The sequence below is a fragment of the Pongo abelii genome, chromosome 13 (genome assembly GCF_028885655.2).
Source record: "Pongo abelii isolate AG06213 chromosome 13, NHGRI_mPonAbe1-v2.0_pri, whole genome shotgun sequence".
NCBI classification, from domain to species: Eukaryota; Metazoa; Chordata; class Mammalia; order Primates; family Hominidae; genus Pongo; species Pongo abelii.
Genome location: NC_071998.2, coordinates 87,632,723 through 87,646,589, shown reverse-complemented (window position 1 = coordinate 87,646,589; position 13,867 = coordinate 87,632,723). Strand labels below are relative to the sequence as shown.

At 47.2% G+C, this 13,867-nt stretch overlaps 1 protein-coding gene across 17 annotated transcripts in view; it reads left to right on the top strand.

Moving 5' to 3' along the window:
• The window catches only part of CDC14B (cell division cycle 14B), a 129,335-nt gene that overhangs the window by 112,357 nt on the left and 3,111 nt on the right, over positions 1 to 13,867 (top strand). For 5 of the 17 annotated variants that reach the window (XR_008509852.2, XM_063714308.1, XM_054520295.2 and 2 more), the window contains one exon: positions 361 to 477. The exons of 2 other annotated variants lie outside the window; for them this stretch is intronic. Coding sequence is in view for 11 of the 15 variants with exons in the window: in XM_063714308.1 (XP_063570378.1) it covers positions 361 to 477 (117 nt within the window). In the remaining 4 variants the exon portion in view is untranslated. Of the gene's footprint in view, positions 1 to 360; positions 478 to 4,573; positions 4,928 to 6,358; positions 10,054 to 13,867 lie in introns of those variants that run through there. 10 more of the 17 variants (XM_024252555.3, XM_024252556.3, XM_054520302.2 and 7 more) reach the window with 4 other exon arrangements.

Here is a 13,867-nt window from a genome sequence, read left to right as displayed (position 1 = left end):
ATGGTGTCTTGTTTCATGACTGAAAGTCTGAGAAGCTACTTTTACTTTTGTTGGGCACAAAGATTTCTTTGGCTGGTGGATTTCTTTGGTGTGGGAATTGCTTAAAATGCCAAGTCATTCGCCTTCCAGGAGCAAAGCCCTCTGGTTGTCTTTGTGTAACCTTCAAAGAGAAACGAGATGCTTCATTTTAAAAGGCCTTGATGTGAAAATGTGTTTCAGATTTTTTTGGTAAATGTGTTGATGGAAAATCCTGTCAATTCTCAAGATAATTTGCACTAAAGTGCAAAAATACTTTCCTCTGTCAAGTATTTGCAAATGGTTTCAGTGAACATAATCTTATTTTTTTCCAACTATTTTCAGAGTAATTCTTCAATCCAGTGTTCAGAGCTGTAAAACATCTGAACCTAACATTTCTGGCAGTGCAGGCATTACTAAAAGAACCACCAGATCTGCTTCAAGGAAAAGCAGTGTTAAAAGGTGAGAAAAGAATCCTACTCTTCTGAAAAGGGGTTGCAAGCGTTTGTTTTCCAGTTTAATATTTGGACCCTACCTCTGGAGATTGACATGAAATTAGGAGAAAGTAGAGTCTCTGTGATGGGAAATTCATCAAATGTGTATTCCTTGTTCATTATCTAAGAAAATCTGGACCATTTTAATGTAGGCTTTTGTTTTGTTTTTTAGAAGTAATTCTCAACACTGGAAGTATGGTCTCTGGGTCATGATATGGGAAAGTTTTAAATTAAGAATTTCCAAAGCTGGCTGTCAGGACTTGGAGGACATTTTTCTAGGTGTATATCAGATACAGCATCATTGCTGGACAATTAGCTGCAAATGAATGTGATGGTAGAAATGAGATAACTAGAGAGTTTGAGGATCCTTCTCTACCTAGTGACTCTTTGTCCTCTTGGCCACAGCCCACACCCGAGGCACTAGTTGTTTCACTGTCATCACTGTCTTCAGTAAGTGTAGGCAGAATTTCACAAGGAAACCAATGTGTTTTGTGGCCACGTCGGTGACTCTGTTGTCTTTGGATATTTCTCATGAAGTGGACATGTCATTTTTAAAGTATTCTAAAAACAGATCCCATTTGAAGAGAGAATAAATAGCCCAGGAGTGGAAGTGGGGATAGATGGCTCAGGAGTAGAAGGGGGCACCTTTTCATCGTTGCCTGGTGTTGGCAGCCCATGCAGTCCTGTTTTTGTCCTTCTGGTAAAAACGATCTCTTCTAATAGACATGAGCGACCTGAAGATAATCAGAACCAGACTTTAAAATGTCCTGCACGTGTGCCCTGCTTCTTTTCAGCTTCTCTGCTGTGTATATCTGAGGCTTTGGGCCTATGGGCCTTATCAGTGTGAAATTAGTCCCCAGTGCAAAGCAGCCAGTCTCCCGAGAGACCTTGGCAGAGCTGGGAGCTCTGTGTGCTTTGCCTTTTGAAGACTCGTTCAGCTCTGCCGTGTCTCCTCTTCACTGTTTGTTTTGTACAACCTTACTGCACACCTAACACTCGCATGGGGACACAGCAGTGCCCCGGCATGAGGATTGGAGGACTGTCAGGCACTGACTCATGATTCCAGGATTTAAAATTTTTCATTAGAAATGTACCAAATATTCCTATTTCTTTACTGTTTGATTCTTCTTGAGAAGAATATTAGAGAAATACTGACCAAAGGTCAAAGATTTAGGTACATCGGAACAATAGCAGAGTGTTATTTATAACAGTGAGAAACAGGAAATGGGCTCAAGATTGTTACATTATGCCAAATGAATTGGGAGTCATACAGTTTAGTACACGAAGCAGTAAGTGAAAAGAGCCACACATAACAATTCTGAAGTATGGGCTGGGCGCGGTGGCTCGCGCCTATAATCCCAGCACTTTGGGAGGCCAAGGCGGGTGGACCACTTGAGGTCAGGAGTTTGAGACCAGCCTGGCCAACATAGTGAAACCCCGTCTCTACTAAAAAGACAAAAATTAGCCAGGTGTGGTGGCAGGCACCTGTGGTCCCAGCTACACGGGAGGCTGAGGCAGGAGAATCGCTTAAACATGGGAGGCGGAGGTTGCAGTGAGTCACGATCGCACCACTGTACTCCAGCCTGGGTGACAGAGCGAGACTCTGTCTCAAAAAAGAAAAAAAAAAATTCTGAAGTATGACTCTAATTTTGTAAGTGTAAGTATACTATATATGTATAGAAATATAGAGATGTGTAAATATTTATATACCTACTATACATCTGTATTTATAGATGAGTAAGTTTCTATATATGCATAGAAATAAGACAAAGGAAAAATATGCTATGATACTAATAAAAGTTCTGGTTGGTGGGACAGTTGGGGTTTTTTTTTCTTTTTTATCATCTTATTTTCCAATTTTTCTACAATAAATGAAGGGAAATGGGAGTGTTTTAACTGACACTTTTTGGTGAGCCAAACTATTAAAAATTCAGGCCGGGCGCGGTGGCTCATGCATGTAATCCCAGGACTTTGGGAGGCCGAGGCAGGTAGATTATGAGGTCAGGAGTTCAAGACCAGCCTGGCCAAGATGGTGAAACTGTGTCTCTACTAAAAAATACAAAAATTAGCTGGGCGCAGTGGCGGGTGCCTGTAATCCCAGCTATTTGGGAGGCTGAGGCTGGAGAATCACTTGAACTTTGGAGGCGGAGGTTGCAGTGAGCTGAGATTGCGCCATTGCACTCTAGCCTGGGCAACAGAGCAAGACTCTGTCTCAAAGAAAAAAAAATCAAATAAAAAGCCTGTTGTTGATGACAGTTAATTGTTAATTTTGACATGTCTTGAAGGGGCATATTCTTTTTAGGTATGAGTGCTCAGGCTTTTTTTTTTTTTTTTTTTTTTTTTTTCCTTTGACATGGAGTTGCCCAGGCTGGAGAGCAGTAGTGTTTTCTCGGCTCACTGCAAACTTTGTCTTCCAGGTTCAAACCATTCTCCTGCCTCATCCTCCCAAGTAGCTGGGATTACTACTTGTGGGTGGCATGTGCCACCACACCTGGCTAATTTTTGTATTTTTAGTAGAGACGGGGTTTCACCATTTTGGCCAGGCTGATCTCGAACTCCTGACCTCAAGTGATCCACCTGCCTCAGCCTCCCAAAGTGCTGGGATTACAGACGTGAGCCATGGCGCCCAGCTGCTCAGGCTTTTATTACAGCGTAGTGTGTCTTGCACATTTAATTCTGCTGTTTGCTTTTTTAGATTATGCTTTTTAGGTTACAGAAGAGTAGAGTCCGGGAGCCTGGCTGGCACTTGCCAGGTCATACTTTCTTCCTTTGAGGAAGGAAGGGCTGGCCTTGCCTCTGTTTTTCTATCTAGGTCTCATTGCGTTTTCATGTCACTCTAGTGACCTGAACTCCTGCCTCTCTGGAGAAGTGGTTCCTGGTTGCAGCAAGCATCTGCCTCAGGTTCCTGGCGGGGATGCTTTGAGGGTGCTAAGGTAGATTTCAGAGTCAGTAATCTGGACTGAATGTTGAAATGACCCAAAGCAGCTTCCAGGAATTTGGGATAGTTCTGAAAACCAAAAAGACTTCTTTTAAATTCCAAAATGGACTTTCAGAGATGATGTGGAGAGCAAAAAGAGTCTAACAGTGAGGATTAACTGGGGCTCACAGTTTATTTCCCCACCTTCCTCTAAGTGGGTTCTTTCTTTGTGCCTCTTTTGGGGCTTTGTCCTGTGCTCACATCACCCTACCTGTTATCCACCTACAGCTTACAAAAGAAAGGCAAATTATGTATAGTTTTTAAGAATTGGAGTTAGCCAAGCTGTAGCCTGGAGCTTTTATCCTACTGAATATTATTCATAATATTCTACTAAATAGTATTCATTTCTGTTTGGAGGGTAATGAGGGAATTAGTATATTGTTGCATGGTCTGATTCTGGGCAAAATAGTATGAGCTAAGATTGCTGAGTAAATTTAAAGTATTGAGTTGAAATCTTTATACAGAAGTAGAAAAAAAAAATAGAGCACCCTTTTGGGGTCCTTTCATCCCCACCTGCAAGGCACTAGAGTTGCCAGTTCCTACTGGTTTGTCTTCATCTCTGCGGCACATAGGAACTTGACCTTCCATTTTCATGTTCCTTGGCATCCAGGATGAAGACTCCACCCAAACTCACTTTGTGCTTAATTGGTGCTTTTGATTTTTGGGTTTACTGAGAGGCTCTTCAGCTTTGGAGAACTTTTTCAAAAACGTCAAAAGAGCAATTACTTGGGGCAGCTGAAAAAATAGGAGTGATGTCTTAACTATTTGTCTTTGGGAAAAGGTGCCACTGTTTCTCACAGAAGATGACTATCCCCTCGTGTATCCATTTGAAGCTGTGGCACATCGAAACCTAAATCTCATGTGGCCACAGGTCTGGGACAGCGGCCAGGCAGCCTATGTGGCCCTCAGTCCTGCCAGGGCTCTGTGTGGCACCTTCTCATTCCCTTCCCCGAGTCTGGAGAGGGAGGTGAGTGGGCTTCTCCACCTCCCACTTCCTGTTAGAGCTATAAATCCATGCTAACCTTTCTCTTTTAAGAATTAATAAATCCAGTGAATAATTGGCTCCGTTGAATTGGCCTGTTTTCAGTGTTCTCACATGACCTCTCTGAAGAGCTCTCTTAGAAGTCTTGGAAATTTCATCATGCTCCGAGTGAGAGCCTGCAGCCACCTCATTTGCTCGCATTCACTCACGTCTTCACGCAGCCCTTCCACTGGTGCGTGTTTGTTAGCTTATGCTGTGTCTTTTGGGCAGGCTCTTCTTTTTTTAAAATGATAACTTCATTCATTTTCTAAGAAACTGTCATGTACAAGTTACTTTAATTCTGAGTTGTATCACTAGGAACCATCACTTTCTGCTGCAGCTGCCAAACCAAACCTAAGGTCCGGGGCTCTGGGGTGCTTTGTACCTAATTCTTCATATTGCGGGGGTTGAGGAGAGAAATGCTCAGGTTCTTTCCTTAGCCTCTTTTTTTTTTTTTTAAATGAGACAGAGTCTCACTCTGTTGCCCAGGCTGGAGTGCTGTGGTGCGATCTTGGCTCACTACAACCTCCACATCCCGGGTTGAAGCAATTCTTCTGCCTCAGCCTCCTGCATAGCTGGGAATACAGGCGTGCATCACCACACCTGGCTAAAAATTTTCTTCTGTATTTTTAGTAGAGATGAGGTTTCACCATGTTGGCCAGGCTGGTCTTGACTCCTAACCTCAGGTGATCTGCCTGCCTCGGCCTCTCAAAGTGCCGGGATTACAGGTGTGAGCCACCGCGCCCGGCCTCTTTCCTTAGCTTCTAAAACCACGAGTGTTTTCAGGAGCCCTTCAGTTGGGAGCAGCTGCATCTAGGACCTCTGACTTCTTCAGTGTTCTCGGGTGGCTTTGCCGGTGTCACACCTGCCACTGCCTCTTGACCCTCAGAGCCTCAGATCTGGGCGCCTGTTCCGTTGCCTCTGGGTGTTAATTTTTGGCTACTGCCATTATCTCCAAAGTCCATCAGGAGAGGAGTCCCAGAAGGTTGTCTCCAAATGTTTCTTTGTAAAATGCTGTTTCTCTCCAGTGTTTTAAAATATTAATGATCCTTTGAAATTCCAGATATTTTCCCACTTGTCTCACTAGCTGACCTGGATCTTTGACTCAGTGCTCTGTTGGGATCTCTGAAAACGAAATGATCGAGTCAAATGCTCCTCCTTGAAGAGCGCAGCAGCAGCATCGGGCGAGGAGCCCTCCAGATTGGAAGTGGTTTTTCTGACTCTTATTTTGATTTTGTTTGCTTTCTGAAAGTTGTTACTGACCTGAAAGTGTAGCATCGTGAACTGGGGAAGGAGAGAAGAGAGGCAGGATGAGAATCGTGGAGTGCGGAGGCAGGTAGCCCGTGGGGTGCCTCCTGTGCTCGGTGGAGCTGGAAGCCACTTAGGTGCCAGAGCTTTTTCTGTGACCAAATTCTGGCTTTTGAAATAACCCAGTAACAGTTCTCTATCTTTTCATTCTGCCCGCTCCTCCCACAGCCTGGTCCCTCAGAGGAAAGGAAGGACAAGGAGTGCTTTGCAGCACGTGCCCCTGGCGGCGTCATGGTACTTTCCTGGCCCTGCTGCCCCTGCCCGTCCATCTTTTATGATTTTTATTTACTTGTATTGGTTTTTTTAAATTTCTATTTTTTGCAGAACTGAGCCTTTTTCTGCCCTGCCTTTCTCCTGTTTGTCTTTCCTTTGTGGTTGATATTGTGTTGTCTTCTCCAAAGTATTTGTCATTAGAAACTTACAGCAAGCATATACTTTTTAGCATGTCAGTATTTTTATTATGTTGCCCTCCTTGTCTTTGATAACTGCCTGTGGACGCTGTGTAAACTTTCTGGTAAAAATCCTTTTTTTTTCCCCCTGTAGTCTCTCCATTTCAAGGACTAAAACAGTCTTGCGTTAAGTAAAAACCTGTGACCAGAGCTCAAGGAAGACTCTAGGAACTGAAAACTGCAACAGAAATTAGCACAATTTGAAAACAAAACAAAATTGCAAAAGCCTTAGTTGCTTTTTCCACCTAAGAAGTTGATCAATGGAGAAAATGTCCACTGGAGTTTGAATAATGAACTTTGAGTTTGGGTGCAAGCAAATGACTCAGAGAAGGGCCCAGCTCTCAAGCTGAACGACAAACATGCTGTTGTAAATTTAGTCTCAGGTGTAAATACCCAAGCCCACTGGTACCCAGGGAGCTGGCTGGTCTGTGGTGCATGTGTGTCCCTGTGATGGCAATCATTGTAGTTGCTGGCCTTCAGAAGAATTGAGGATCTGATGGAGGTTTTTTATGTATTTATTTTCTGTTCACCTTGTGACCCTGTGTCAAAATTTATAAAGATACAAAAGGCATTACTGAAATGGTACTTTCTGTAATTTGATACTATTTGGCTTAATCATCTTCACTTGACTATTTGTAATACTGTTGTAATGTTAACTCTGTTAAGTACCCAAGCTGCTTGTCTTCCACCAAAGAGTGCTTTATTAACAAGAATCTGTGAAAATCACATTTAAACACTGTTGCATGTTGTAAGACCAGGTGGTACCTTAGTAACCTAAAACTTGCAAGAGAATATTAGTGGTAGCTTTAGAAGACTCAGGAGGAGAAACTGACTTCAGAGTTGGAAGATGTTGCAAGTCGTTCATTTTTCTGTCCTTCAGGGACTGAAGAACTGGGAGGCTGCCCATTGTTTGGTTGCCAGTCATACAAATTAAAATCATATTTCCTTCCATGCATGGAAGAAACACACTATTGGGTTTTCCCCTGGAAACAGCAATCCCAAATAATGTCGGCTTACAAAAAAAAAAGTTACCGCTTTTTTAGAGTCCTTCTCTGTAACATTGGATTTTTTTTTTCCCTTATGAGATCCGCCTAAGGCCATTGACGTGGCCTGCGATCTCAGTGACAATGATCTGCTTCTGGATCTCACTGTTGCCTTTGGTTAGGGAACACAACTAGTAACTCTGCAGAGTGCCTTCTCCCGCAGCCCTACTGGAACACAGCAGAGTCTGTGCCATGAAGCAATTACAGAAACAGAATTGATTTGCTGCTAAAAAAAAAAAAAAAAAAAAAAAATGGGGCCCGAAATAAAAGAATATATAGTACTCACCTCAGTTCCTTCCGTAAGAAGTGGGTGGTTTAATGATTGTTAAGCCATTTTTGCCTGTGCCGGGAGCATGGAGGGCTGAGATGTCGACAGGCAGTGGGAAACAAATGCCCTCCTAAGCCACAAGGCGTGCGCCAGATCAGTAGGCAACTCCATTTTAAGAAGCTGCCTTTTTCACAAAACTGCAAGAAATAAAAGCGGTTGGAATAAACAAGTTAAAAGTCTTTAATGCAAAAAGTAATTGAAAGGCAGTGCCTCCATTTTGGTGTACTTTCTTGGAAGAAAGTATGAAATTGACCGGCATCATGAGAGACGGAAGATGCCGTGTTCTCAGCCAAACAAGCAACTCTTTCCCTACCAGGCACTGTCGGGTGGGGTCAGGCCAGCTTTTAAACACTGGGGACTGGATCACAGAAAAACAGTGGTTTTCTGTCCCTGGAAATAAATAGGCACAAAGACCCACTTGGCTGTGGGCAGACCACTCTTCAATAAGATTTGGGTGGGAGGAGGAACATTCCTTTTGCTATTTTGAGCTGAGACAATATAAATATTCAAACTGTGCCATGCATAAAGCATTGAATTCTCAGGGCACCTCTTCTTCCCCTTACCCCTTTTAAGGCCATCCCCTCCATCAATAATAATCCAGGTAGTTGTGAAAATCGTGCTTCCATCTGATCCCTTCTTAGTTTGGCTTTTCATCCCATCAGAACAAGTAAATGTAGGCGCCACAGCTCTTGTGAGTACCGTCTCCCTCATGGTGAACGAGCCTCCTGGTGTTTCATCCAAGAAAAGAAAGGATGTCAGTGGAACCACAGTCCTTTTTCATTTTATAAACTGCCTCTTCATGTTGCCTGCTCAAGTTTCCACCTAGAATTGCTGTCACTATGGCTCTTTCTAAAAATCTTTCTATTTAACTGGTTCACTGAAGTTAGTCATAGAAAACTTGTGATTTGGTGAAGAGGCACTCCTTGTAATAACCAAATGACTTGGGATGGTGTGCATAGCAACAGTGTTACACTTATGAGGACTGTCTCTAGAATCCAGGAAGTCTCTGGGTCTGAGGGATGGAAAGTTCTTCCTGCTATGAATGAGAGTGGACTCTTCCCCTCACCCCCAACTGAAACCACAAACAACCAGAATCTTCTGGAATTCTGACTTAGAGTTGTTGTTATAGAAGACCTTGTTGCTATGGAACATGAAACTGTGTGTCAGATGGAGAGATCCCCTTAACCTAAGAGCCTTAAATAGCCCTGAAAGTACACCGGGACAGTTTGCAATGGAATTAAAATTGGAAGTGAATATTTTTAGGTGCCCTTGAAGCTTTCTGGGGACTCAAAATTATCAAGAGTTAGGGACAGTCCAGAGGAAGAGCATCTGCAAAACTGGATTCCTAGAAGTACAGACGAACGTAGCTTTTTGTAAAACTTGGTGGGGAGCAACACCTCGTGAGAGCAGAATGGCCTGGCATGGCCAGTGCTTCCCGGCAGCACGCGGCTCTGCCGGCCTCCAGAATTCCCCTGTTCTGAGCTTGATGCCCCTAGCCTGTCCCCTACCTACTTCCTCCCCTCCTCTCTAGCCCTCTCACAGGGGTGATTGCTACCTCTCTCTTTTCTCGGGCCTAGGCAAGTTTTAGAGGAGTTCCCAAGCATTGTTATGAGGCCAGTGTGCTCGAGGCCAGTGTGCTCGCTGGGCAGGATGGCCTGGGCTTGTGTATGGCCCGAGGGCTCTCCTGGGGCCTTCTCTTTTCCCAGTCACCCTTGGAGCCACAGGAGCAGTGCACTCATTGGATGTCTGTTCTTAACATAGCTTCTCTTTCTACATTAAAAAAAAATCATTATTGCATTTTGGAAAGCAGTGCTCATCAAAAGCAACTTTTAAAACCTATTTTATTGTTCCTTTAAATGTTCTCTCCTGCTGAAACTGCCCTGGAGAGGCTAGCTGCTGCTCTTCCATTTCCCCACATCAGGGTATTCTCCATGTCACTCAGTGGAGATGACTCCAGATGTGTTTAAAGACTGGACAATTCACCTATACTGTGTAGGAAATTACCTCCTTAATTACCTGGTAGAATTGTCAGCAGACATGTTCATCCGATGATAGTACTGCAGTTTTCTATTAATAATTTGCAGACTTTATCTAACCTGCACTCATGTACAGATTATTAAAAGTTTTAAAATGTAACTGATCAGTATTGATCAATCATTGTCTTGATTTTTTTTACAGCGTATATTTCTAATCATATTTTTTAAAGCCAAGGGAACTGGTTGAATGAATGTTTATTTTCCTGAAGGTATTTTTAAGATAAAGCTTCCTAATGGCCTGTAAACTTTGCATATGTATGTAGTTTGATACATATTGTCACATTTGAAAATCTTGTGGGTTGTAACTGGTTTTATACAAAATATCGAATAGTGGAAATTGTACAATTACAATCACGTAATTAAAAGTATTAATCCAACAGCCTTTTTGTTTATTGCGTTACTTACCAAGCATTTTGAATTCTGGTAGGCAGTGGGTTAGAACATAAAGCAGAGGTAACCCGGAATCTGTATAAGTCTTCTAGGACAGCCATAATGGAATACCCCAGACTGGGTGGCTGACACAGAAGTTCATTTCCTCACAGTTCTGGAGGCTGCAAGTCCACGACCAAGCAGTGGGCGGGCTTGGTTTCTCCCAAGGCCTCTCTCCTGGGCTTGGAGGCGCTGCCTCCTCGCGGGGCCTCTCTTTGGTGCCTGCGTGGCCCTGGTGCCTCTCTTCCCCTCTACTCCCCTCTCAAGAGGACACCAGTCAGATTGGATTGGGGCCTACCCCGATGGCCTCATTTTAACTTCACCACCTCGTTAAAGGCCCCATGTCCACATAGAGCCACATCTCAAGGGGCTGGGGGTTAGGGCTTTAGTGTTTGAATCTGGAAGTTAGTCCAGCCCCCTTCTGTAGGGTAAGGTGGTGAGTGACAGGGGGCCCCTGCTGCCAGGCCATTCCTCACACCCCAGCACCAGCTCACACAACACAAAGTTTTGACTTTCTGGAGACCTCTAAAGATAGGACTTAAGTCAGTCAGGCCCTTGGGATCCTGCAGGGCATTTTGCCTGCCAATGTCGGGCGGCACTCGCCCCAGCACCCTCCCCAGCTTGTGGTCCAACCCTGGACGCCAGCCCCATGCTTTCCACCTGCCCTGCCTCTGGTGCCAGGCAGGACCCCAAGGGCCCAGTGTCCACACCTCACACACAGCTTACTGCTGAGACTCAAGACCCTGTGTTCTGTCGAGTTCTACCCAATTCCCCCAAGGAGCTGTGCTTGGATTCACACTGGGATACAAGTGTAAAAACAAGAGACCTGCCTTCTCGCCCCTCTCCCGACTCCCCACCACACATGACCCCCCAGAGTGTGTATTTGCAGACCCTGGCTCTGTGGGAGCTGCGGCCTCTCCCTGCCCTTCCATGGCTTCCCCTGAGGCCACGAGAGCTCTCTCCTGACCCACGAGAGCTCTCTCTCTCCTCACCTACCAGAGCTCTCTCTCTCCTCACCCACGAGAGCTCTCTCTCTCCTCACCCACGAGAGCTCTCTCTCTCCTCACCCACGAGAGCTCTCTCTCTCCTCACCCACGAGAGCTGTCTCTCTCCTGACCCACCAGAGCTGTCTCTCTCCTGACCCACCAGAGCTCTCTCTCTCCTCACCCACGAGAGCTCTCTCTCTCCTCACCCACGAGAGCTGTCTCTCTCCTGACCCACCAGAGCTGTCTCTCTCCTCACCCACCAGAGCTCTCTCTCTCCTCACCCACGAGAGCTCTCTCTCTCCTCACCCACGAGAGCTGTCTCTCTCCTGACCCACCAGAGCTGTCTCTCTCCTCACCCACCAGAGTTCTGTCTCTCCTCACCCACCAGAGCTCTCTCTCTCCTCACTCACCAGAGCTCGCTCTCTCCTCACCCACCAGAGCTCTCTCTCTCCTCACCCACCAGAGCTCTCTCTCTCCTCACCCACCAGAGCTCTCTCTCTCCTCACCCACGAGAGCTCTCTCCTGACCCACGAGAGCTCTCTCTCCTGACCCACGAGAGCTCTCTCTCTCCTCACCCACGAGAGCTCTCTCTCTCCTCACCCACGAGAGCTCTCTCTCTCCTCACCCACCAGAGCTCTCTCTCTCCTCACCCACCAGAGCTCTCTCTCTCCTCACCCACCAGAGCTCTCTCTCTCCTCACCCACCAGAGCTCTCTCTCTCCTGACCCACGAGAGCTCTCTCCTGACCCACGAGAGCTCTCTCTCCTGACCCACGAGAGCTCTCTCCTCACCCACGAGAGCTCTCTCTCTCCTCACCCACGAGAGCTCTCTCTCTCCTCACCCACCAGAGCTCTCTCTCTCCTCACCCACCAGAGCTCTCTCTCTCCTCACCCACCAGAGCTCTCTCTCTCCTCACCCACCAGAGCTCTCTCTCTCCTCACCCACGAGAGCTCTCTCTCTCCTCACCCACCAGAGCTCTCTCCTGACCCACGAGAGCTCTCTCTCCTGACCCACGAGAGCTCTCTCTCTCCTCACCCACGAGAGCTCTCTCTCTCCTCACCCACGAGAGCTCTCTCTCTCCTCACCCACCAGAGCTCTCTCTCTCCTCACCCACCAGAGCTCTCTCTCTCCTCACCCACGAGAGCTCTCTCTCTCCTCACCCACCAGAGCTCTCTCTCTCCTCACCCACCAGAGCTCTGTCTCTCCTCACCCACGAGAGCTGTCTCTCTCCTGACCCACCAGAGCTCTCTCCTGACCCACGAGAGCTCTCTCTCTCCTCACCCACGAGAGCTCTCTCTCTCCTCACCCACGAGAGCTCTCTCTCTCCTCACCCACGAGAGCTCTCTCTCTCCTCACCCACGAGAGCTCTCTCTCTCCTCACCCACCAGAGCTCTCTCTCTCCTCACCCACCAGAGCTCTCTCTCTCCTCACCCACCAGAGCTCTCTCTCTCCTCACCCACCAGAGCTCTCTCTCTCCTGACCCACGAGAGCTCTCTCCTGACCCACGAGAGCTCTCTCTCCTGACCCACGAGAGCTCTCTCCTCACCCACGAGAGCTCTCTCTCTCCTCACCCACGAGAGCTCTCTCTCTCCTCACCCACCAGAGCTCTCTCTCTCCTCACCCACCAGAGCTCTCTCTCTCCTCACCCACGAGAGCTCTCTCTCTCCTCACCCACCAGAGCTCTCTCCTGACCCACGAGAGCTCTCTCTCCTGACCCACGAGAGCTCTCTCTCTCCTCACCCACGAGAGCTCTCTCTCTCCTCACCCACGAGAGCTCTCTCTCTCCTCACCCACCAGAGCTCTCTCTCTCCTCACCCACCAGAGCTCTCTCTCTCCTCACCCACCAGAGCTCTCTCTCTCCTCACCCACCAGAGCTCTCTCTCTCCTCACCCACCAGAGCTGTCTCTCTCCTCACCCACCAGAGCTGTCTGTCTCCTCACCCACCAGAGCTCTCTCTCTCCTCACCCACCAGAGCTCTCTCTCTCCTCACCCACCAGAGCTGTCTGTCTCCTCACCCACCAGAGCGCTCTCTCTCCTCACCCACGAGAGCTCTCTCCTCACCCACCAGAGCTCTCTCTCTCCTCACCCACCAGAGTTCTCTCTCTCCTCACCCACCAGAGCTCTCTCTCTCCTCACCCACCAGAGCTCTCTCTCTCCTCACCCACCAGAGCTCTCTCTCTCCTCACCCACCAGAGCTCTCTCTCTCCTCACCCATGAGGGCTCTCTCTCTCCTCACCCACGAGGGCTCTCTCTCTCCTGACCCACGAGGGCTCTCTCTCTCCTGACCCACGAGGGCTCTCTCTCTCCTGACCCACTAGAGCTCAGGCAGCTGGCGCCACCACGCAGCTCCGTGAAGTCCCTGAGTGCTGCGAAGGGGCCGGCTTGGAGGCATTGCTTGAGATGAAACCATGAGGCATGTCTGTTCCTCCCGGGAGGCTGGGCCTTCTAGGCCTGTGGCGGGGAGGCAGCAGGCTGTGGGGACCCCTGGTCCTTAGAGACTTGTCTCCTTCCCTGTCATCTAGAGCCACTCTGCCCAGGGCCCATCCACTATGTGCGGGATTTGCTCATCCCCTCTGCTTCCATTTCTTAAGTGAAATGGAAATGAAAAGAATCCCTACCTTAGCAGTTAGTATGAGAGTTAAAATAACACATGGAAAGTGCCTAAAACAGTATCGGGGCATATCTTTCAATTCACTACTTTGTCATATATTTTAGGTCATTTTCTCTAGATAATTGGGGAAAGAATGACTGATAGCAGATTACAGTCCCTTAGTTTCTGATA